The sequence below is a fragment of the Triturus cristatus genome, chromosome 4_2 (genome assembly GCF_964204655.1).
Source record: "Triturus cristatus chromosome 4_2, aTriCri1.1, whole genome shotgun sequence".
In the NCBI taxonomy this organism is placed as follows: Eukaryota; Metazoa; Chordata; class Amphibia; order Caudata; family Salamandridae; genus Triturus; species Triturus cristatus.
In genome coordinates this window covers 841,662,212-841,688,328 of record NC_140586.1, presented here as the reverse complement: position 1 = coordinate 841,688,328, position 26,117 = coordinate 841,662,212, and the positions used below count along the sequence as shown (strand labels likewise).

At 47.5% G+C, this 26,117-nt stretch overlaps 1 protein-coding gene across 7 annotated transcripts in view; it reads right to left on the bottom strand.

Moving 5' to 3' along the window:
* Positions 1-26,117, bottom strand: part of EIF2B3 (eukaryotic translation initiation factor 2B subunit gamma) — a 443,302-nt gene that overhangs the window by 88,353 nt on the left and 328,832 nt on the right. For 4 of the 7 annotated variants that reach the window (XM_085602815.1, XM_085602814.1, XM_085602817.1 and 1 more), the window contains exons 8-10: positions 16,881-17,071; positions 7,601-7,678; positions 1,368-1,519 (exon numbers count right to left, since the gene is read on the bottom strand). In XM_085602815.1, the coding sequence (XP_085458941.1) occupies positions 1,368-1,519; positions 7,601-7,678; positions 16,881-17,071 (421 nt within the window). The remainder of the gene's footprint in view (positions 1-1,367; positions 1,520-7,600; positions 7,679-16,880; positions 17,072-26,117) is intronic. The other 3 variants (XM_085602818.1, XM_085602819.1, XM_085602820.1) reach the window with 2 other exon arrangements.

Sequence of the window (26,117 nt, the reverse complement as noted above, 5' to 3'; positions counted from 1 at the left end):
AAATTTGTGCCAATTCTTGCAGTGTTGGTATTAGAAGCGTGGTTGAGCTTGTGTGTACAGGCTGTTTCCCAAAAACACTCCTCTGCCAGTGCCTCCATGCACAAGACCAAACACAGCTCGTCCTGCAGTGCCTCTAAATAGGAATCCACACATACTGCTCTGCCAGTGCCTTGAGCCAGCACTGTGAACACACCCACACACACACACCCAGTAAGTAAAATGTGTGTGGATATGTGCCCACACACACCCACAACCTAAGTCACAAACGGTCACATCTGGCACCACTGCCTTAAGTTCAAATATAATGCAGCGGTATCGAAGCATCTCAATCTCTGAAGCATCGTCTGTGTGCCCTGTGTGTCCTGCCAGTGCACCTCAAACCTGGCAGTACTAATGTGTGGGTCAGCTCAAGACGGTATAAAGCGATATATAAGCAACCAACGTAACAATGTTAGGCTACAACAGGAACACATCTGGCCGCCAGTGACAAAGTCGTGGTTATGAACCTCAATGTACATATAAATGCAATACTTTTCCATCTTCTATCCCTCCTCTATTCTTCTCAATCCAAATGACTAACATATCCACCACTCAAATTACTTTCATATTTCGCTATACTGAATTCACCACTAATCCTTTATGGGTTCCGGAGTAGCATGCTACTCGCCGAAAAAGCGCTTCAATATCTCATCAGGGTAGCAAGCGCTATATAAATGCAAACCTTTTCCCTCTTCTGTCCCTCCAGTATCCTTCTCAATTCAAATAACGGACTAATATATCCACTGCTCAAATTACTTTCATATTTCTCTATACTAATTCACCACTAATCCTTTATGAGTTCAGGAGTAGCGTGCTACTCGCCGAAAAAGTGCTTTGACATTTCGTCGGAGGTAGTAAGCGGTATATAAATACAATTACAGTACAGTACAAATACATCGCAGGTATAGCAGTAGAGTTGTTCAATCAATCAAACTGGATTTATAAAGTGCATCTAATCACCCGCGAGGGTGTCCAGGCGCTGACCAATCTCGCTTATGAATCTTCCCCAGGCTATTGGTGCCTCTCTGGCCCTGCCCACCTCCAGATCAGCTGATGGTGATGTGACAGAAGGAACAGGAGCGGTATGACGTTGTGACCAGGCGCCTATGGACACTGGTGATCTCCCAGGGCAGAAGTGCCTCCTGCACATGAGAGGAAACACTACAGCTCCTTTCCAAGCCATCACAAACTCTCTTTGGTGCACAAATGATGCCATCTTCCGTAAAAGAAACTGACTGCACCAACTAAGTTGGCAAAGACTATGAGGATTGTTCTGGCGACAGATTGCCTCACATCTCTCACACACACTGTGAGCATGGCGCACGTACCCTTCCTCAATGGTGACCGAGTTCATGATGATGCAGCTGGTGATTTTCACCTTGTCCTTGATGCCACAGGAAGCGCCCACCACAGACCTCTTGATGGACGTCTTCTCGCCAACCTGAGTGGAATGGCCGATGATGCTGTCCAATCCAATCTGCTGGGTCAGAAGAAACAATCTGGTCAAGGCTGCCCTTCATCTCCATTGCTTTTCGCGTTGTTTTTGGAACCTTTTTTGCGGAAACTGGACAGAAATAGAGAGATTCTACCAATGGTTTTAAACGGTCGGTCAATTAAAATCTTGGCGTACGCAGACGACGTTGCGATACTTACTCCGAATCCAGGCTTAGCTATTACAGAGATCGAAAGGGAGGCTAATAAGTTTGGAAAAATATCAGGCTACAAGCTAAATAGATCTAAGACGCAGATAGTTCTGAACGCAGCCATTTTGTACACTGACTCCAGGGTGACCACCTCGGCGATATACCTAGGGATAGCAATATCTGCAAAATTAGACACTCTTGTAGAGAATAATATAGCCCCCCTCCTTGAGAATGTAAAATCAGATCTAAATAGGATTAATAATTTACACCTTTCTTTAGTAGGTCGTACCAACGTGTTAAAAATGAGTATATTGCCGAAATTCCTGTATTTATTTAGAACAATTCCGTTAATCTTTGAAACAAAATGGTTTAATATGTTGGAGGGTATCCTTAACAAGTTTATATGGGCACATGGGAAAACGCGTAGGGCATATAAATTTATGACATTGGCGAGAGACAGGGGGGGGTGGGGAGCCCCGGATTTTAGACTATACTATCTGGCAACTGCCCTTCAATATATGCAAGGATTAATTGGAGGAGGGGGGATGCTTCAAAGAGTAACGACCGAATCTACCGACATATACGCAATTTTGTTAGGACAAGATGCAGAAAATTGTTTGCTATGTTCCACTGAGTATGGGTATCTCAGAAGGAAGCAATTCAAGACGTTAAATGCGGCCCTATATGTATGGAATGCTTTTATGAGGAAGATGGGTCTTGGGCGGTATAATAGGTATCTTAAACTATATAAAAACAAATCGCTCCCCTCAGAAATTTTTTCTGATACAGTAATGGCAGAATGGAACAGAAAAGGTGTTAACCAAGCAGGGGATCTAATAGGGGATGGGGGATTGGTGCAGTTTGAGGTATTGGTAAACAAGTTTAAGTTGAGCAGGAGAGATTTTTTTAAGTACCTACAACTAAGAAGCTTTTTGGGACAGAAAAGCGGTGGCTCAGCAGGATATAATAGAAATGACTTTCTAGAGATTTTAACTACGGGCGGCCACCATGGTATCAGGTCAGCTTACGCAATACTAGCTCAAACTAAAGTGGACGACCTAGAAAAACATAAGCGTAAGTGGGCAGAGAAGTTGGGAGGAGAAATGGAGGAGTTTCAGGAGTCATTGGACTTGGGGTCTAATATTTTATGCTCTGGCCCCCTACAATCACAACATTATAAGACTCTGTTTTCCCTATATCATACGCCTGCTAGAATTGCTAAATGGGGGGGTACAACTGGGATACATTGCCCTCGATGCAGCACATTAGACGCTGACTTAATTCATATGCTGGCCACTTGCCCACAACTATATACTCTAATCAGGGATATCAAAGCTTTTTTTAACAATACTCTAGGCCTACAGATATCCATGTCACCATTATGTATTCTGCTAGGAATAGATTGTGATGGTAACAGAAACATAGAGAGGGAATTTATTTTTGTGGCAATGGCAGTGTATAGATTAATTCTAGCCAGGGCTTGGTTGGACAAATCCCCTCCGTCTATGCATGTATGGCTAGCAAATTTAATATCTATATTTAATTTAGAAAAACCTATCTATGCAAGGAAAGGGAGAGTGGGGAGAGCTCTAGGCATAAGAATTTGGGGGCCCTTAGCGCGGTGGAGAGTTGGAGTAGGGTAAACTGTTAACTAGGTAATCTGATAAACCTGGTTACTTGGAAAAATTTGACTTTGGGATTGACGAGAGCTATATTGGTATATTAGTCTGTTTACATAATACTTGGTCTTTCTATTTTTCTTAATTGTCTTCTTGTTTTTGAAATTTACTTGAAAGACTAGGTTGCGAAAATGAATAAACGAATGTATTATATGTATTAAATGTGCACTGTTGAAAGTACAAAATAAAAAAATATTTAAAATAAAAAAGAAACAATCTGGTCAAACTGGTCCCCAGGGCCCCCGTCCCTCTGTTTGGTTCTCGGCGCATCACGCACACATCCCATTACACCACATACAAGAGGACCAGAGTTAGGGGCACAGTGACACGCTAATACATAAACATCATTTAAATCAAATCTGAAATCAGGGCCGCTGCTATGGAAAGCCAATCCTACGCCGCCATCGAGGATGCCATTAGCCAGCGGGGCTGGATTGCCTCCAGACAACAGTGAACACCATGGCAATCCTGGCTTCCAAACGGGAACCTGATTATTTATATGATCAGTAAAAAAGGATGCATCCATGGGAGTGATTCGGCTAAGCAACATTTAGCAAAGTTGTGACGAACAACAAATCTAGCATGGCTCAAAGGGGCGAGCCTGAATGATTTACAATTGCAAAACAATGTTAAAGCCCCACTTCTCCTAGAAGGGTCCTCCCAGCTGGAGGGTGCTCTCCACGCTGTCTTAGAGCCCCCCGTCTCCTGCCAGGCTTCCCTCTCCTTCATTGGTGTGTACAGTGAGTGCTCTCCACCCTGCCTTACAGCTGGACATGACCCGACAGCCCCCCCCCTCTCCTGCCAGGCTTCCCTCTCCTTCATTGCTGTGTACAGCGAGTGCTCTCCACCCTGCCTTACAGCTGGACATGACCCGACAGCCCCCCTCCCCTGCCAGGCTTCTCTCTCCTTCATTGCTATGTACAGTGAGTGCTCTCCACCCTGCCTTACAGCTGGACATGACCCGACAGCCCCCCCCCCCCCTCTCCTGCCAGGCTTCCCTCTCCTTCATTGGTGTGTACAGTGAGTTCTCTCCACCCTGCCTTACAGCTGGACATGACCCGACAGCCCCCCTCCCCTGCCAGGCTTCTCTCTCCTTCATTGCTATGTACAGTGAGTGCTCTCCACCCTGCCTTACAGCTAGACATGACCCGACAGCCCCCCCCCTCCCCTGCCAGGCTTCCCTCTCCTTCATTGCTGTGTACAGTGAGTGCTCTCCACCCTGCCTTACAGCTGGACATGACCTGACAGCCCCCCCTCCCCTGCCAGGCTTCCCTCTCCTTCATTGGTGTGTACAGTGAGTTCTCTCCACCCTGCCTTACAGCTGTACATGACCCGACAGCCCCCCCCCCTCCCCTGCCAGGCTTCCCTCTCCTTCATTGCTGTGTACAGTGAGTGCTTGTCACCCTGCCTTACAGCTGGACATGACCCGACAGCCCCCTCCCCTGCCAGGCTTCCCTGCTCCTTCATTGCTGTGTACAGTGAGTGCTCTCCACCCTGCCTTACAGCTGGACATGACCCGACAGCCCCCTCCCCTGCCAGGCTTCCCTCTCCTTCATTGCTGTGTACAGTGAGTGCTCTCCACCCTGCCTTACAGCTGACAGCCCCCTCCCCTGCCAGGCTTCCCTCTCCTTCATTGCTGTGTACAGTGAGTGCTTGTCACCCTGCCTTACAGCTGGACATGACCCGACAACCCCCCTCCCCTGCCAGGCTTCCCTCTCCTTCATTGCTGTGTACAGTGAGTACTCTCCACCCTGCCTTACAGCTGGACATGACCCAACAGCCCCCTCCCCTGCCAGGCTTCCCTGTTCCTTCATTGGTGTGTACAGTGAGGGCTCTCCACCCTGCCTTACAGCTGGACATGACCCGACAACCCCCCTCCCCTGCCAGGCTTCCCTGTTCCTTCATTGGTGTGTACAGTGAGGGCTCTCCACCCTGCCTTACAGCTGGACATGACCTGACAGCCCCCCTCCCCTGCCAGGCTTCCCTCTCCTTCATTGCTGTGTACAGTGAGAGCTCTCCACCCTGCCTTACAGCTGGACATGACCCGACAGCCCCCCCCCCTCCCCTGCCAGGCTTCCCTCTCCTTCATTGCTATGTACATTGAGTGCTCTCCACCCTGCCTTACAGCTGGACATGACCCGACAGCCCCCCCCCCTCCCCTGCCAGGATTCCCTCTCCTTCATTGCTATGTACAGTGAGTGCTCTCCACCCTGCCTTACAGCTGGACATGACCCGACAGCCCCCCCCCCCTCTCCTGCCAGGCTTCCCTCTCCTTCATTGGTGTGTACAGTGAGTTCTCTCCACCCTGCCTTACAGCTGTACATGACCCGACAGCCCACCCCCCCCTCTCCTGCCAGGCTTCCCTCTCCTTCATTGCTGTGTACAGCGAGTGCTCTCCACCCTGCCTTACAGCTGGACATGACCCGACAGCCCCCCTCCCCTGCCAGGCTTCCCTCTCCTTCATTGCTGTGTACAGTGAGTGCTCTCCACCCTGCCTTACAGCTGACAGCCCCCTCCCCTGCCAGGCTTCCCTCTCCTTCATTGCTGTGTACAGTGAGTGCTCTCCACCCTGCCTTACAGCTGGACATGACCCGACAACCCCCCTCCCATGCCAGGCTTCCCTGCTCCTTCATTGCTGTGTACAGTGAGTGCTCTCCACCCTGCCTTACAGCTGGACATGACCCGACAGCCCCCCTCCCCTGCCAGGCTTCCCTCTCCTTCATTGCTGTGTACAGTGAGTACTCTCCACCCTGCCTTACAGCTGGACATGACCCGACAGCCCCCCCCCCCTCCCCTGCCAGGCTTCCCTCTCCTTCATTGCTGTGTACAGTGAGTGCTCTCCACCCTGCCTTACAGCTGGACATGACCCGACAACCCCCCTCCCCTGCCAGGCTTCCCTGTTCCTTCATTGGTGTGTACAGTGAGGGCTCTCCACCCTGCCTTACAGCTGGACATGACCTGACAGCCCCCCTCCCCTTGCCAGGCTTCCCTCTCCTTCATTGCTGTGTACAGTGAGGGCTCTCCACCCTGCCTTACAGCTGGACATGACCTGACAGCCCCCCTCCCCTGCCAGGCTTCCCTCTCCTTCATTGCTGTGTACAGTGAGAGCTCTCCACCCTGCCTTACAGCTGGACATGACCCGACAGCCCCCCCCCTCCCCTGCCAGGATTCCCTCTCCTTCATTGCTATGTACAGTGAGTGCTCTCCACCCTGCCTTACAGCTGGACATGACCTGACAACCCTCCCCCCCCCCCCCCCTCTCCTGCCAGGCTTCCCTCGCCTTCATTGCTGTGTACAGTGAGAGCTCTGCGGCTCCCCAGTGAGGAGACAGTAACAGAACTACCAATAGATACAAAGGTGGTTAAGACTATCATTGCCTTAGAATAAATACAAGACCCTTGCAGGGGTGCTGCCGCCCTCAGCCTTGAACCCTAAAACAACCGGGCAGTTTGTACAGGAGCAGCCGAGTCCACCACGTGATTAAAAACCCCTCTTGTAACAGGAGGGTGAGGCTGTCAGACGTATTTAACTGTAATTCAACCGCATTACATTAAATAACACATTAACAAGGTAAACAAGTGTTTATCGGGGATCTGTGGCTCAGAGAGGCACTAAAAACAGCAACATGTGCTAACAACGAGCCAAGGAGATGTTACAAGGTCACAAAGAAAAGAAAATGTGACCAAGAAACATTATGGGATGCCTCGAGGAAAAGGTCTCTGGAGAGCCTTCGGAGCACGAGAAAAAGGGGCCGAGGAAACAGACGCTCAGAGCTTGTCTGGACCACAGAGACCCCACAATACAGGGCGGCCTTCGGTGAGCACAGAATGGTTCCTCAAGACCCCGCTGACGTCACGCCGCCTTCCAGCCCCACAGAGCGGCACGTGCACAAGAGCACCGGACTGGTCATTATCCGCCCTCGGGCATTCCCCCGGAATGATGGGGGCCGGGGCAACCGGAGACCGTCTTTGAAGGTCGAGAGTCACTGTCTGTCTCCAGCACCCCCGGCTTGAAGCAGCACCTCAGCGGGACAGACGAGCGGGGGAGACAGAGAGACACAGAGGGAGGATGAATGACAGAGAGAGAGGACAGGAGAGCGGCTGGTTTAACCATCGGTCCCAGGGCTGCTTCCGGTTCCCAGTGGTGAGCAGCACACAGCAAGTCCCACCTGGGACCGGCTGTGTTAGGAGAGCACAGAAGGCTTTAACTACCAGCTCCAAGGGTCAGAATCACACTCACCATGAACCTGTCACCAATGAGCGCCGAGGGGTGGACGAGGGGCTCCTCTGGACAGAGCTGGCTCAGCAGTTTAGGAACCTAGGACGGGAAAGAGAGTAAACCCGGAGTTAGGACAACATATTCACAACAGCATCCGCTCGCATAGAACATGGTTCAGCACACAATGCAGGACTCTAGATCCGGGGCTCGGGGTGCGAGACATCCCAGGTGTAAAGAAAGCCAACTTAAGATACCTTTACAAATAATGAATGACAAAGCGCCATCGCGCTGGCTCCTAAAATGGTCACATTTTATCTGGGCTGACCTGAAGTTATGTTGCAGTCTATGCAGTATGGTTCAATGCATTCTTTATCTAGCCTATGCCTTAAGAGACCCCAACAAACAAATGACGTGTTCCCTCCCAGCCCATACAGGTTAAATAACTCCCAACCAACAAATTACCAGCTCCATTCCATCTAATACAGGTTAATTGACCCCCAACCAACAAATTACTTGTTCCAATCCATCGCATACAGGTTAAACAACTCCCAACCAACAAATTACCAGCTCCAATCCATCTCATACAAGTTAAATAAACCCCAACCAACAAATTACCAGCTCCATTCCATCGCGTACAGGTTAAATAACTCCCAACAAACGAATTACCAGCTCCATTCCACCTCATACAGGTTAAACAACTCCCAGCCAACAAATTACCAGCTCCAATCCATCTCATACAAGTTAAATAAACCCCAACCAACAAATTACTTGTTCCATTCCATCGCGTACAGGTTAAATAACTCCCAACAAACGAATTACCAGCTCCATTCCACCTCATACAGGTTAAACAACTCCCAGCCAACAAATTACCAGCTCCAATCCATCTCATACAAGTTAAATAAACCCCAACGAACAAATTACTTGTTCCATTCCATCTCATACAGGTTGAATAACCCCCAACCAACAAATTACTTGTTCCATTCCATCTCATACAGGTTGAATAACCCCCAACCAACAAATTACTTGTTCCATTCCATCTCATGCAGGTTAAATAACCCCCAACCAACAAATACTTGTTGCATTCCATCGCATACAGGTTAAATAACTCCCAGCCAAAAAATTACCAGCTTCAATCCATCTCATACAGGCTGAATAACCCCCAACCAACAAATTACTTGTTCCATTCAATCTCATGCAGGTTAAATAACCCCACCAACAAACTACTTGTTCCATTCAATCTCATGCAGGTTAAATAACCCCACCAACAAATTACTTGTTCCATTCCATATCATACAGGTTAAGTAACCCCCAACCAATAAATTATTTGTTCCATTCCATATCATGCAGGTTAAGTAACCCCCAACCAACAAATTACTTGTTCCATTCAATCGCATACAGGTTAAACAACTCCCAACCAACAAATTACCAGCTCCAATCCATCTCATACAAGTTAAATAAACCCCAACCAACAAATTACTTGTTCCATTCCATCGCGTACAGGTTAAATAACTCCCAACAAACGAATTACCAGCTCCATTCCACCTCATACAGGTTAAACAACTCCCAGCCAACAAATTACCAGCTCCAATCCATCTCATACAAGTTAAATAAACCCCAACCAACAAATTACTTGTTCCATTCCATCTCATACAGGTTGAATAACCCCCAACCAACAAATTACTTGTTCCATTCCATCTCATACAGGTTGAATAACCCCCAACCAACAAATTACTTGTTCCATTCCATCTCATGCAGGTTAAATAACCCCCAACCAACAAATACTTGTTGCATTCCATCGCATACAGGTTAAATAACTCCCAGCCAAAAAATTACCAGCTTCAATCCATCTCATACAGGCTGAATAACCCACAACCAACAAATTACTTGTTCCATTCAATCTCATGCAGGTTAAATAACCCCACCAACAAACTACTTGTTCCATTCAATCTCATGCAGGTTAAATAACCCCACCAACAAATTACTTGTTCCATTCCATATCATACAGGTTAAGTAACCCCCAACCAACAAATTATTTGTTCCATTCCATATCATACAGGTTAAGTAACCCCCAACCAACAAATTACTTGTTCCATTCAATCGCATACAGGTTAAATAACTCCCCACCAACAAAATACTTGTTCCATTCAATCTCATGCAGGTTAAATAACCCCACCAACAAATTACTTGTTCCATTCCATATCATACAGGTTAAGTAACCCCCAACCAACAAATTACTTGTTCCATTCAATCTCATGCAGGTTAAATAACCCCACAAACAAATTACTTGTTCCATTCCATCTCATACAGGTTAAGTAACCCCCAACCAACAAATTACCTGTTCCATTCAATCGCATACAGGTTAAATAACCTCACCAACACATGACTTGCTTCATTCCATCTCATACATGTTTGTAGACGAATCCCTTAAAAGGTCTTTGTCCCAACACATCTCTCTAAATGTCTGATTTGGAGTCTGGGGTGAAAATTCCTTTCTATGCATAAACTTCAGTTTGAGCAGGGATCACAACTATACATTGTATGTCAAACAAGGGACACCCACAATTTTCCGCAGGTACATTTTGGCAAGTCCAACTTGTTGACATTTATTCGAGGGTGGCATGTTTGTGGAGAATGCCCAGAATAGTTTCAATTTTTCTTGGGAATATTCAGAATAACAGGTATGTACCACATCCAGTAAACACCCCACTGTACAATAACGAATACCCCCACCACTATGAAGAGTCCCGCCTGCACCCCACAAGTGTGGTAAATACCCCCACCACTATGAAGAGTCCCGCCTGGACACAACGAGTGTGATAAATACCCCACCACTGTGAAGAGTCCCGCCTGGACACCACGAGTGTGGTAAATACCCCCAGCACTGTGCAGAGTTCCACCTGTACAGCACGAGTGTGGTAAATACCCCCAACAGTGTGAAGAGTCCCGCCTGCACACCACAAGTGTGGTAAATACCTCCACCACTATGAAGAGTCCCGCCTGGACACCATGAGTGTGGTAAATAACCCCATCACTGTGCAGAGTCCTGCCTGGACACCACGAGTGTGGTAAATACCCCCATCACTGTGCAGAGTCCTGCATGTACGACACAAGTCTGGTAAATACCCCCACCACTGTACAGAGCTCTGCCTGTACAGCACGAGTGTGGTAAATACCTCCAGCACTGTGCAGAGTCCCGCCTGTACAGCACAAGTGTGGTGAATACCCCCACCACTGTGAAGAATCCCGCCTGCACACCACAAGTGTGGTAAATACCCCCACCACTGTAAAGAGTCCCGCCTGCACACCACAAGTGTGGTAAATACCCCCACCACTGTGAAGAGTCCCGCCTGCACACCACAAGTGTGGAATATACCCCCACCACTGTGCAGAGTTCCTCCTGTACAGCACAAGTTTGGTAAATACCCCCAGCACTGTGCAGAGCTCCGCCTGTAGAGCATGAGTGTGGTAAATACCGCCAGCACTGTACAGAGCGCTGCCTGTACAGTAAGAGTGTAGTAAATACCCCCAACAGTGTGAAAAGTCCAGCCTGCACACCACAAGTGTGGTAAATACCCCCACCACTGTGAAGAGTCTCGCCTGCACACCAAAAGTGTGGTAAATACCCCCACCACTGTGAAGAGTCCCGCCTGCACACCACGAGTGTGGAATATACCCCCACCACTGTGCAGAGTTCCGACTGTACAGCAAGAGTTTGGTAAATACCCCCACCACTATGAAGGGTCCCGCCAGCACACCACAAGTGTGGTAAATACCCCCACCACTGTGCAGAGTTCCGCCTGTACAGCACGAGTGTGGTAAATACCCCCAACAGTGTGAAGAGTCCCGCCTGCACACCACAAGTGTGGTAAATATCCCCACCACTGTGAAGAGTCCTGCCTGCACACCACAAGTGTGGTAAATACCTCCACCACTATGAAGAGTCCCGCCTGGACACCATGAGTGTGGTAAATACCCCCATCACTGTGCAGAGTCCTGCCTGGACACCACAAGTGTGGTAAATACCCCCATCACTGTGCAGAGTCATGCATGTACGACACAAGTCTGGTAAATACCCCCACCACTGTACAGAGCTCTGCCTGTACAGCACAAGTGTGGTAAATACCTCCAGCACTGTGCAGAGTCCCGCCTGTACAGCACAAGTGTGGTGAATACCCCCACCACTGTGAAGAATCCCGCCTGCACACCACAAGTGTGGTAAATACCCCCACCACTGTAAAGAGTCCCGCCTGCACACCACAAGTGTGGTAAATACCCCCACCACTGTGAAGAATCCCGCCTGCACACCACAAGTGTGGAATATACCCCCACCACTGTGCAGAGTTCCTCCTGTACAGCACAAGTTTGGTAAATACCCCCAGCACTGTGCAGAGCTCCGCCTGTAGAGCACAAGTGTGGTAAATACCGCCAGCACTGTACAGAGCGCTGCCTGTACAGTAAGAGTGTAGTAAATACCCCCAACAGTGTGAAAAGTCCCGCCTGCACACCACAAGTGTGGTAAATACCCCCACCACTGTGAAGAGTCCTGCCTGCACACCACAAGTGTGGTAAATACCCCCACCACTGTGAAGAGTCCCGCCTGCACACCACGAGTGTGGAATATACCCCCACCACTGTGCAGAGTTCCGACTGTACAGCAAGAGTTTGGTAAATACCCCCAGCACTGTGCAGAGTTCCGCCTGTACAGCACAAGTGCGGTAAATACCCCCAACAGTGCGAAGAGTCCCGCCTGCACACCACAAGTGTGGTAAATACCCCCCCACCCCCTGAAAAGAGTCCCGCCTGCACACCACAAGTGTGGTAAATACCCCCACCACTGTGAAGAATCCCGCCTGCACACCACGAGTGTGGAATATACCCCCACCACTGTGCAGAGACCAAACTTGGTCTCGTTATCCGCGCCTTGCCTTTGCACTTCGTGGTTCTTCAGTGAACACTCACCTGCCTGCCCTCAGAGTAACGGTAAACACTTTTCTAGACATCACCGATGTCTCTCGAAGTGCTCTCGTAGATCAGTGGTGAATTATTCATGTCATCATGTGATGCGGTTTCTGTGCAAGATCCCTGCACAGCGTCTCAAACCCAGCTCGGTGGAGTCTGATAAACTAGGCAAATCTGGAGTAAAGTCAATTAAATCAATTATCATTGAGAATTCAGAGATCAAAACTGCCAGGAAATTCTAGATATCTCAAGTATCCAGGAGGCCCTGATATTTCCACCATTTAAATCAAATTTAATGTGTTTGGAGAGAGATGATGAAACCAGGAGCCTAACATGAGGATAACAATGTGATGGAGTAAAACCGTACTTGAATATTTAGATTGGGGTACCCAATCAAAAGGGACCAGACCACCCCCCGGAAGTAATCAGTGAGGCACTAGGTTCCTCCAGGCCTGGGTTTCCAGGCACAAGGACTCATCCAGATCACGCCCGTAAAGATCTGAAGCGCTTCGAGAAGACCCTGCATGAGCCAAGGTCTGCAAGGTGCTTGTGAGACTGTCTAACTCTACGCCCAACTGGGCCACTCTGAGGAGCAGGACAAGAATATCAACAAGAGTCTGGAATACATCCTGTGATGAAGGAGAGACCCTCTGCCTGAATGCTGCTAAGACCAAAACCCTGAGAGCAGGAGACCCATCCGGACATCCGCCTATCGCTCATCTAACTGACAGAGCTGCAAGACACATTGACGCTTATCTAGGCATTAAAGGACCTAGGAGAGCGGCTGGAAGTGAATATCTTCTCTGAGCACCAAATATCCACAGTGGTTGAAAACACCTGCGTCAATAGCATGCTACTGACAAGTATCTTTATGCTGACACAAGGTATCCCATCGCATTCATCTCACCAAGGCACTGGTGTTACCAAGACTTGACAACTGCAATACTCTAGAAAGAGATTAAGAGCAGTCTCCAAAACCAAGCCGCCAGGCTCAGCCGCAACCTGAAAAATCTAATAACGGTTCACCAGCGATGAGAACTTCTGTGGATTCTAGTATGCGGGGAATACAATTCTAACTTCTCTGCCTCTTGTGCAAAGCACAAGAGGGTTACTATCTAGAAGTAATGATGAGCACGGGTATCGCGCACAGTCACAACCGTAGATCCAGTAAGGCAAACATGACTATTTGAGTCTGCTACAGTTGCATGAAACAAGGCGGGAGGTCAATCCAGGGGTTGTATGATGGAACCATGCATGCCTTTACAATGCAGTCTCTACCCCTACTGCAATGTTACCACGCGTTCCATTACTACGCAAGTCATTACAAGAACTTGCCTTGAGGGTGGCGCTGGACTTTGGGATAGTATAATTTACTATTCCAACTCCAGTCTACGTAACAGTAGGGAAGGTGTTGGACTTAAAATCAACACCAGTCCAACAACGCGCACCCTAAAGCAAGTCATTGTAATTAGGCCTGGGCGGTAAATTCCGTTCCGCTCGCGGAATTTGCGGAATTTCGGTAATTTCGCGTTCCGTGGAGAACGCGAAATTGCCAAAAATTCTGCTTTCCGCGACTTCGCGAAATTTTTTCTTGTTCGCGTTCTCAAAATGCGTGTTCGCGAGATATTTCTACCCGAGCACGCAAACAGCAACTGTGAATAGGAAAAAAGCATTGCGAACAAGCAATTCAGCGTGTTTGCGGAATTTCTGCGTTTTCGCGGAGATTTTTTACCGTTTCGCGGAGATTTGCGTAACGCGATTACGCAAATTCCGCCCACCCCTAATTGTAATGACAAGCATGGTAACGTCGCAGTCGGAGTAGTGATTTTGTTGTAAAGGCACATTGTGGTAGTGACTTCGTGGTAAAGGATGTTTCCCTAAACCAGGCGCATGGCCCACGACTCAGAACCAGGCAATGATCAGATCTCAGCAGCTTTCCTAAATGGGATATATTGAAAACAAATAAAAACATCCCCGCCCCCTCCTTCAGAGCTCATGAGAGTACCCCACCCACCCCCTCTGCAAGGGAAAGGCTTCAAGATCCCCAAAGCACCTACAGAGCGAGTCACAAAGTGATCCTAACCCCACCATAGTTCCTTCCCATCTTTTGCCGAGGAAAGAGCTATGAATCTTCAAGAGCTTCCTGTCCATCTACTAAAAAGTGGCTCTTGTCACAAGCCAGCACCTCAGTAACCTTTCAATAAAAGTTACTAGATTCCTTGACTTTTCCGCAGCTTAACCATGGATAAGATACGCCATACTTCTGTGTTTGCCTGCAACCACGCAGACTAAACTGCAATATGTCTATTTTTAGTATGTGTTTCACCTTAAGACATTTGTAAATAATACATCACTGAGATGCTTTGAAGATTAACTACCACAAGTATTTACCAACCCATGTTCAACCAAGTAGATTGTGAAGAACTTTTGAAATCCTATAACAGCCGTCTGCCGGCACGCAGGTCTGTGGGTCTTGTCGGGTAGTCGAACAGAAGAACAGTGGTCAGCAAGAGTACCCCACTGAAGGACGGTCGGGCACAGTACATGGTGGGCAGTGAGAGAAGCCAGTCGCATCAGGAGGACTTCAGGCTCCATCTCTTTCAGCACAGGGCCTCCAATGCTATGGTACCAGAATACTGTGTTCAGAATATCGCCTGACATCAATATTGTGTACTAAATAACACTGACACAATTATAGCCCCAATGGAGTTAATAAATGCAACCCTTTAAAGAGCACCAATTCAGTACTCTGCATCGTCTGCGTTTTCTATATTGTCTGAAGTGAATGGGACCTATTGGCGGCAGTACACGGTCGATCAGTAGACTTCACTGGCAGCCAGCCCTCATGTTATGTTATATTGATTTGAATGGTGCACTAATCACACACGAGGATATCCAGGCGCTTGGGCAGGTGTGTGGTCCCAAGGTGCTTATAAAAAGGACCAGGTCTTCAGCTTCTTGCGGAACTCAGGAAGTGAGGAGGGGGCTCTGAAGTGTTGAGGGAGGCCGTTCCATGTCTTGGGTGTGATGTAGAAGAATTAGCGACCTCCAGTTTTGTAGCACAAAGGTTTGTATATAACTCCTATATTAATAGTTCTAGCATATGCCACTCTCACCATGCACGCCCCGCCCCGCAGATCCTCTTTACTATATATCCCACTTCTTGCACATACTGCTCCTTCCAGTTCATGCATGTACAGTTCCTCTGGTCAGTTCCATCACAAACTTTGCATCATTTTTTTCATATACCCAAGGTTCTCAGAAGTTCCTGCACATGCTGCTCCTTTCAGTTCATGCATGTACAGTTCCTCTGGTCAGTTCCATCACAAACTTTGCATCATTTTTTTCATATACCCAAGGTTCTCAGCAGTTCCTGCACATGCTGCTCTTCCCATTTCCTGCATGTACAGTTTGTTAACAAACTTTTCCTTAGTTTTTGCAGATGCCCACAGCTCTCATCCGTTCCTGCATGTGCCCTCTTTCCTGCAGTACCAGCATGCACTTGCCCTCTTCCCAGGTTATGCATGCACCTGCCCTCTGGACTTGAATACTCGTCCTCTCTCCAGGTACTGAACATACCTCACCTCTCCTCTGTTCCAGCATGTACAGGCTCTCTTTTCAGTTCCAACACATACCCCTTTCTCAACAGTCGTGGCATGTACCTCCTCTGACGCCTCCATTCCTGTATGTCCCTTTTCCCCCCCTCATTTCCTACATGTACATCTCTTAACCGTACCTACCCTGTACCTCTCTTCTCCTCAGTCCGTGCAAGCACCGCCACTATCCTCTGGTTCTGTATGCACCTCCCCTCTTATCCCGAGTGTACCTCCTTTCTCCTCAAATCAAGCATTTACTTCCCCCTTCTCAGTTCCTGCAGGTACCTCTGCTCTTAGCCGTTCCTACATGAACCTTCACGGTCCTGCGTGTACCTCCTCTCTTCAGCTCCTGCATGTACCTCTCCTTTTATCAGTTCCTGTATGTACCAATCTCTCTCATCAATTCCTGCAGGTGACTCTGTTCTCATCGGTTCCTGCAGGTACCTCTGCCCTCGGCCGTTCCTGCATGAGCCTCCCCTCACCTTCCCGCTCCTCTTATCAGTTCCTGCATGTACCTCTCTTCTCATCAGTTCCTGCATGTACCTCTCTTCTCATCAGTTCTTGCAGGTACCTCTCTTCTCATCAGTTCCTGCAGCTACCTCTGCTCTCAGCCGTTCCTGCATGATCCGTCCCTCACCTACCGCTCCTGCGTGTACCTCTCCTCTCTAATCAGTACCAGTGTGCTCGTCTAGTCTCTTCTGTTATTTTCAGGGGTCATAGGTGAAGGTGAGGACATAGTCTGGCACCTGTCTGTTGGCTTCGATGTAAAGTCCCAGGTTGTTGACCCGGAAGCAGAGTCCCTCCTTCATGATGTGCACGTAGCAGCGCAGCTTCCTGCCGTGATAGGCCTCCTGCATATCCCCGCCGTGGTCATTCCAGCAGGACTTGTCCTGCGCGTCTGCCAGCAGCGGGTCCTCCTCGATGAAGCTGAAGATGTCTGGGGAGGAAGGCAGAGAGGGTTAGGATATTTATTTTATTTTTGCAATTTTATATAGCGCGGACATGACCCGAAGGCATCGAAGCGCTTTACAACAATAGAGTGATACAAGGGTCCAGCAAGTTACAGTTACAATAACTACATTCAGATATATTGCTTCGGTAGCTGCGACCAGGACCAAGAAGCCATTGGACAGGGACGTACACGGTTCAAGCATTGCTCAAGATGGTGGGGACACACAATGGAGGTAGTTTGTCTCCTGAATTCAGTACTTGGGTATGGTCAATGCTGATTAATCCAAATAGGAGGAGCTTGAGGTCCTTTTTGAAGGTGACTATGCTGGTTGTTAGGTGAAGAAAGGGATGTAAGGAGTTCCAGATTCTTCTGGCACTACCAGTAAATGACTGGCTCATGTACCGTTCTCGACTGAAGGTGGTGGGGTTCCAGAAACAGGGATTGGGCATTTCTGGAACCCCTATTTGCTCCAGAGACTTTCAGTTTATCACTTAGATAGGAGGGTGAAGAGGAGTGCAGCACTCTGCGGGTAACACAGGCGGTTTTGAATTGGGCCTAAGGATCAATGGGGAGCCATTGGAGGGTTAGCAGAGCCAGGGAAATGTGGTCACATTTATTGAGACCTAATACGAAGCGCGCTGCTGCATGTAGAGTTGCTCTAATTAGGCCTAGATAAACGTTGTGAATGCCTGAGAGAAGGGCAATTCTGTAATCTAGTCTGGAGAGGACGAGAGACTGCACCACTGTTTTGAGGTCTTGTTCCAGGATCAGTTGTCGGATGTCCCACAGCTGCCTGAGTTGGTGGGGTGCGCTTTTCACCATGGATGTGATGTGGCTATGGAGATTTAGAGCATTGTCCAGGGTAATGCCAAGGGATCTAGCACTCTGGACAATGGCAGAGCAGCCATCCAGGACGGGAAAGTTGGCCATCCTTTCCTGCACTGGGGTTTTTGCTTTCGGAGGTGAGATCAAAAGAAATTCTGTTTTAGTTGGGTTGAGTTTTAGATGATGGTTAGACATTCATTTTTTAATCTTTTGGAGCATGATTGAAGGGAGGGCAAAGTCTTCAGGGGAAGAGATTTCATGTATATTTGAGTGTCGTCCACGTAGAGGTGGAATAATAATGATAATAATAATAATCTGGCATTTGTAAAGCGCGTAGCTGCCTACCAACGGAGGTGTCCCAGCGCTGTACTTATACCGCAGAGGAACCCATCCTGGCTTTCCCTGTGAAGTGTCCACTCCAGGGCACCCCCAAGGTGCAGCCAGGCATCCCCTGCGCTGTTGGGGCCGTTGTGGAGATTAAGCAAGCTATTGCCCAGAGTTGCAGAGTGGGACCCATGATTAGAATAGGCACCGAGGCGAGAAATATCAGGTCCGAGGAAATTAAGCTCAAGACCCGCCGAAGCGGGAATTGAACCCTGGTCCCGGGCCGGACCTCTGCATCAGGGTCTGCCGCTCTAACCATTGAGCCACACTTCTCCACCAAGAAGAAGAATGCCACCGTTTCTGAGATTCACACATAGTAGTTCTAGGTACAGGTTAAAGAGGGTTGGGGAGAGGATTGAGACTTGGGGGACCTCATGATGTACATTGACTGCGGAGAGCTGACAGTCATATGTGCAGACTTTGTTGTGTAGTGTGTGCCCTCTGGTAAGGCTATTGCGTATTTTCATATTCTGATTATATTTTCATTATTCGTTTATTAAAATAAGCCTTTCTTTCATACATAGACAAAAGTGAAGTATATTTTTTATTTTTAGGTATTGACTGCTTTTCACACAGAAGGGTGTAAGGTGCACGAGCTCCCACACTATTGTTGTCACTGTACGTCAGCATAAAGACATTCCCTTGTCACACCTCGTGCAGACAGGCTACCTAGAGGCCATTGCGCTTTGTCTCATCACAGAGGAGTCACTCCATGAGGGACACTGCTCCAAGGTCATAAGGCGGCCACAAGTTCGTGGGGTCTGTTAGCAGAGGGTGGCTATTGGTTGGGTGGTGTCCGCACAACGGCAGCTTTCTAACTCCTAACAGCTACTGCCAGACCGTTAGTAGGTGGAATAAAAACCAACTCATATAATGACAACATTGTTTACATTGAAAATGTTCTTTACTTTGTGCTATTACCACAAGTGCTGGCACTCCCCATTAGTGCGGCATGTCTATATTCTGTACTGAGCTGGCTTCTAATAAATGCCTCTGACCACATTAGGCCAAATGCCACATGTGCACTCTTTTGGGGGAAAGGTAAGTGGATCTGAACTATAACCTTTTTGTCAGATCTGTTTCTATCTCCACATGGATCCTTTTTAGGTCTGGCTTCGCAGCACAACTGTCTCAGGCCGTATGTGATCACCTGAAAAGTTTTAAGAAGCAGTCCGGAGAGACGGTTCGGCTCTGCCCAAGTGTTCATCTTTTTCACAACAAGGTTTTGATTGGACAGCAGATGTGTGCTTCCACTGAAAAACGAGTGCTTGTATTTCAGTTTTTCTTTGAGGGAAAGTTTATGCTCAGAACTATAGGTCTGAATTGGCCATCTTGACAAGCCAAAGATCAAAGCTGTAGGCCGGATTGGCTCATTTGGCAAAGTTATGTGAGATGCCATGGGGCTGACCTGCAGCGGCGGTGCGTCCATTACTCACTGTGCCACTGGAATCAAACTATCCTGGCTGAAGATGGGTGAAACCTAGAAACCGGTCCTAGGATGCTTGTTTCCGGTCCAGGGAGGACCTGGCTTGGCAGTTCGGGCTGGACTGTTCCCATGAGGCACAGGGTCAAGACTGATGTGCATATGGCCAGGTCTAAACTGGGGTGGCATGGTGAGCAAAAGAATGATGGATTTAACCCAGATCGCTTGACTGGGGGTGAATGTTTTGATTTGTTCTGCATTCCGTCCATCAATTGTGTGTCTGGTGCGTCCACTAGGGCACAGGAGCGTCGCCCTCCCTGCTGCCAGCGCAGCAAACATGAAAACATTTTCAGTGCAGCCAGGTAGCCTGAGCCAAGTGGTGAGGCGGGGCCAGCACTGCTGACTGGTAGCAGGGTTAGAGGCATGGTGCACACCTAAAGTATTTACTTTGACCAGCTGTCTTGCGACAGCCAGCCTGACATGTGCACTTTAAACCTCTTCACCTGAGTTGTCTTATACAGCTGAGTGGAGAACAAGCCCAGGCCTCCGGTGTCAGCCCACTCCAGCCATTCCTGGCACTGGCAAGCCTACGTTTACATCTTTCCTCGTTAAGGGAGCTTTTGAAGGTTTTGAATGTTTGCTAGGAAACCTTTTGAGATGCATAGGAACAAGTACGTCGAAAATATCAGTCATGGAGTGGGTGTAGTGATCAGTTAGTTCATCAAGATGTGTCATGTTGGGGGCTTGCAGGAGAAGATATTTGCTCATGGTGGCAAGATCATTTACATTGATGTTTCTCAGATCACTAGATCATTCAGGTCTTATGAAGTTGACCTTGTCTAATCAACACTTTTTCCATGATGCGAAAGGAGATTAGGAGGTGATCTGACCAATCGCACGATGATATGTCATCTAGTTGAATTATGTTATCTTTAGCTATTTTTAGATCTAGGGTGGAGCCTTTATGTGTAGGTATGTTGCAAGATTGGGTGAAGTTCAGGTAGACGAGCAAAGTCTTGAAGGTGCATATTAAAGGATCATTTATGTCGTCCCAGTGTAAGTTCAAATTGTAGAAAGTTATTTTGATTTGGGAATCTAACAGATTATTGTAGTAGGCGAGGGTTTTGATGTTACACCCAACTGCCCTCCTCACCCTCTTTTTAGAAAATGTGCAGTATAAGCCTACTTGCAATGTGTTGTATACTGTTTTGTCAAATGAAAAGTAAATTGTAAAAAATGCAATGTCTGTATTACTGATGGCTGACTTGTGGGAAGCTTAAACTCATTACAGTATGCCTAAACTGGTTATGGTGACTATAGGCCCAATTAGTTAATTGGGAAAAGTTATGTCAGAAACATAGATCTGATTGGTTTCTGATGAAAATGTATGACGTTGTGAAAAACATGTATTAAAGCCAATAGGCCTTGAAGGCTGGATTGTTATTACACTTTGTTTAAGCCCGCAGCCAGGTATTTTGTTATATGAAAGCTCAGCGCACCATAGTAGACAAGGGTTCTGGTTACCCCAGCGTAATTTCTTTGTTCTTTTTAGGTCTGGCTTGACAGTGTAGCTGTTACAGAGAGCCTACAGTATCACAAAAAAGGGTTAAGACATAATACTAAGAGCGGGAGTCTGCCTCTGCCTGCATGTTCATCTTGTTCGCCTTAAGCATCTCGTTGGACTCTTAGGAAGTAGTTACGTTGCATATAACTGGTAGGGGGATTGGTGCTGGTAGCACTGTCAATGCAGAATCCATTTCAAGTCCAGTTGGAAGGGACGTTCATGATGTAACCCCATGACTGATCCAGTAGGGGCACAAAGTAAACTCTCCGACACATACAATAGGTACGAGTTTATGTTCCAAATGAACAGGAAGGAGTTTTACCTTGGGAAATCTGAGACAAATGCAATAGTGGAATACAAAAGATGAATGGGTATGGGTATTACATGGGTATAATACTATGTACTCTCTGACAAACACTATACGAAGGGGCTCTACATCTGGAATTATCTGACAAATGCAACGGGAATGGTTACACACTATGAACTTTCTGACAAATGGATCAGGAAGGGGATTAAGAGACATGTCCCTTTTAGGTTTGACCGCAGCAGTAAATACTTTGTTATCTCCAGAGACAGACTTAATGTTTATTTCAAAGTATACTGTGGGTCTGCTTACAATGTTTGATGGGTCTCTTTAGTTAGATACCACATGGTCATGCTTAAAGCCAATTGGTTTGCTTTACTCGATAGTAAGTATGGTTACAAAAGCAGAAGGCCACTCATTTTATATTGTGAATGACTTACAAAACCTATGGGCCTAATATTACTGATTGTGAAAAGCTTTATGCTTTGCAACAGGCTTATTTATTGGCACTGCTAGTGTTCGAGTTAGAACCTGCAGGTGCACAAACTGTCATATGTTCCCTTGCAGATAATGTGATATTTCTTTATGGTATGCAATTTGCACCGTGGCTATTCTGCAAGCCCCCTTTAGCAAGGGTTTCAATGTGTACTCCCATCAGAAACTCTCCAGATGTTTGTACTTTTGTGCAGATTCTTAACTGGTATGTTCAATAACGTAGGTCTCAGTTTTATAGAAAAGCACTGGCTGGGCTTTCATTTATTCTTAGATTTGTACATAGCCGAGTTCTACATTTCTAAACCACTGCACCTTCCTGAGTGAGGTTTGGATTGCTCTGTCTCAGTACCCTGACACTCATGTGTTAAGGGGTACTGGGTCCCCAGTTTGAGAGTCAGGAGTAAGGAGACCCCAGGACAACTGAGATGAAAGACACCTATTGACATAGCTAAGGTCCAGTAACGTACGACTGCCCGTGAACCTCTAGAACCACATTCCTCAAATACAATAGGATGGGGTTTTATGAACTCCCTGAAAATTGCAATAGCAATGAGGTATACTTCGTGAACTCTCTGACACATGCAATAGGAAGGGGTTTTGTATTGTATTGTGACCTTCTTGCAAAACACCAAATGAAAGGGTGTTACACATCCTGGACTCAAATGCAGCAGGATTAGTATTGCATTGGGCATTCTCTGTTCAATGCAACAGGAAGTCGTTTTACAATGTGAACTCTATGACTAACACCTGTTATTTACTTTACCTGGAAGGGCTTCTGTTATATCCTAGTTGGACATGCTCCATGCGGGAGTAAGTGCCTGCACAGATCTTGCTTAAGACGCTGTGCATGATGAACAGGGCCCTTGCCCTAAGTAGCTCAACTCTCAGCTCAATCCCTTATAATCTCTCAAACACACCATTCTCCTTCTCATGCACTCGTGGTAGTTCCTTTGGTCCGACACACCCAAGCCGACTAACACTTTCTTGATTCTTGTTTTTACTTCCAGTACACCAGAGCTAAAAGATGGTGCCTCTGTCAGTGCAAGGCAAGCTGTGTTCCTGTAGGAGCACTGGGTGCACCACATTAAAGCTGTTTCAGGAAAGCTGTGGGAGAGAGAGAGTTCATGAGACACTGGTTTCATTTCTTTCATAGCATACAGCAGGCTGTTATACCTTTGTTACCTAGGGGGTTGAAATAAAACTTCTGGGTAAGACCAATGTTCTTGGCAATGCAACAGTTCCTGTACACGAACCACACACATTGCTGTGAATGCAGAGGACACTGCACCCAGGCCTTTTCGGGTAGCTGAATCCTTACCCATGGCTGTCCCTGTACTGCAGAGAGATGTTCCTCTACAATATACTCGCACAGAGCGTCTACGGACATGATATCTGAACCAGGGTTGCGTCTCTACAAGACACCTCACAGAGGGCTTTACCTGTAGAGCATACTTCACAAAAGCCTAACGGTGTAAAAGTTATTCCCCATTCACAACTGTCTCTGTCAAATATACCTCCCATAGGGCTGTCCCTGTGGACGATACTTATCCAAGACGGCAGAAGACAACTTACCCATGACTGTCTCCATAAAAAAGACATTAAATAGGGCTGTCCCTCTACATGGTACCTACAAAAGAGCTGTCTCCCTAAAGGGTAGCTCACCCAGGGCTGTCTAGAGGTGGGTGAGCCGAACGAAGGGTCATGCCAGTGGCCTGGCTCTTGCTCAGCGCGAGGTCCGTTTGCATCCTTGAGTCCAAAAAAAGCCAGGCTTTCATGTGACTTCTGCCTGCCAACCACACTCTACCCTCATGCGCCAAGAATTAACAAGCATTTGCAATGCAATAGGTCTCGCATTTGCGAGAGTGTAAGCTATTGGCATTGTAAATGACATTGCCTTTTATTTATCTCTTTCGATAATTAACACATAAATAAAAGGCATTGTCATTTACAATGCCAATAGCTCAAACTCTTGTAAATGCGAGACCTATTGCATTTCAACGAGGGGGCCACCATTGTCCCGGGCTGCTTGGAAAGTGAAAGCTCGCATGGCGTGCTGAATGTTACAGGAAAGCCGTCAGTACTTTTGTGAGTAAGGGGCAGTGAGCCCATGACACACCATCATTACACTGCCTTGCTGGCACACTATGAGATATATATGTGTAAAAGCTCACGTCACAGCCTTTCGCATATTTGACGTCAGTGACATTTCCCCTGGTGTGCACAGAGTGTGCCTGGAGGGTGCTGTCTGAACCGCGCCTTGACAGTAAAGAAATATCTGATCTCAGAGGAATCAAGAAAAATCACAAGGCAGTGCCGGGATTTCAGAGAATAGCCAGTGACCGCAAAGTGCTGCCAGGCAAGGGCGGCAGAGTGGGAGTGGAGGGCACATGCCTGGAGACTGCATGGATGTCTGCAAAAAAGGCCTGACCTGCTGGAGGGGGGCTGCTCTCGTGCGCTGCGCACAGTTTCAGAGCCCGCACTTCTGGTTTCTTTTGCGAGGGGCAGGAGGGGGTGAACACTGCACTTTGGGCGATGAGTGGCACTAAGGAGGACAATGCCAACTTGTGTCAGAGGGCACTGCTCAGTTATGTTACTTGAGCTTTTCACCCACCCTGCCTCCACTGCCCTATCCGGACAGGCAGTCTTTACCTGTACCGAGATAATTCTGGCTAGTGTGCTCGAAGCGGCAGGTCGTTTACACTTGGCAGTTCTGTGGCACAAGTCGACTGTAGACTCGTAGAGATATCCCTACGGGGCTAATTCGTTTTGCACTGTATCAAATGTGGTTAACATAGAAAACAGCGAGAGGTACGTCGATGCCATCAATTAAAATACAATTACACCCACTGTGGCTAGCGAAGGAAGGCATGTGTTTGTTTACGTATGCGAATGTTCCCCGTGAAAGAGTGGGTGAATGACGGGTTGCCAGGCATCCTTCCAGCAGCATGTTCAGTGCAGCAGCGCTTGTGAGCTGTAATCGTGAGAGTCTGTCGTATTATGGATCGGACACTAGGGGGACATGGTGGCCTGCGCGAGACGGCACCTCAGCAGGATGCCTCGCTTTCACTTTAATGAAAATGCTTGTTTTATTTGAGTGCCACTGCAGCTAATCAAACTTCAACAGAAATTCATCAAGGCTTTAAGGAGCATCTCTTATGGCGCTGAAAGTTTACAGGGTGCAGTGTTGATTCTATGTGCAAAGGGATAAGCAAACAATAAAAGTTGTTACAGATAGAGCTCGAGAATCAAAACGGAATCATTAATTATTTGTAAGTTATTAACGAGAACGTGTAAACCGGTGTTGGCACCTCTTAAATGACAATCTATGCTAGGGATGCAAATAAATGTTACCCAATTTGAACTGCAGTATAGTTCGCTAAGTGCCTGAGGAGATCGTGTTTAGCAAAGAGCAGAGTGAGCTTGTATCACCGAAACCCTGTTGTGAGGAATGTGTGAGGTGTGACCGTCTGCAGCCTGAGGGGAGGGGGAGGGGTAAGGGAGTAAAACCGGAGCAGCCACCGTGCATCCCTTGCGAGGAGCACAAGGGCCCAAGTTTTCACATAACTTCCTGATGTACACACCAATTCAACCAATGTTTTGTGTAGTTTTTAATAACCGCTGATTTCCGTGATGCTTCAAGGGCGGCTGCACTAGTGCTGTAGAACCTGCCCTCTCGATACTCTCGTGTCTATAGGGGCATTTCATAGCTAGATGAAACCAGCCTAGTGTTCAGAACAGTAATTACATTCATTTTACATCATCACACAAACACAGAGATTGTAGACATTTCCCACATATGACTCTGAAATCGGCTTGTATTTGTGAATTTTTGTAGAACAAGCAAATGCACAATGAAAGGAAAAACGGGTGCAAGAGAGAGACCGAGTAACAGAAACGCTACCGCCCTGTCTTCTTTTCTGACTGCCCATCCGGACTGGATCCTTTGCTTCACGGCTGGTTTATCTAACACGCCCCCTTTAGATTAGAAATTCCTTCACGACAGCCGTGAAACTGACGACCCAGTCTGGATGGGCCG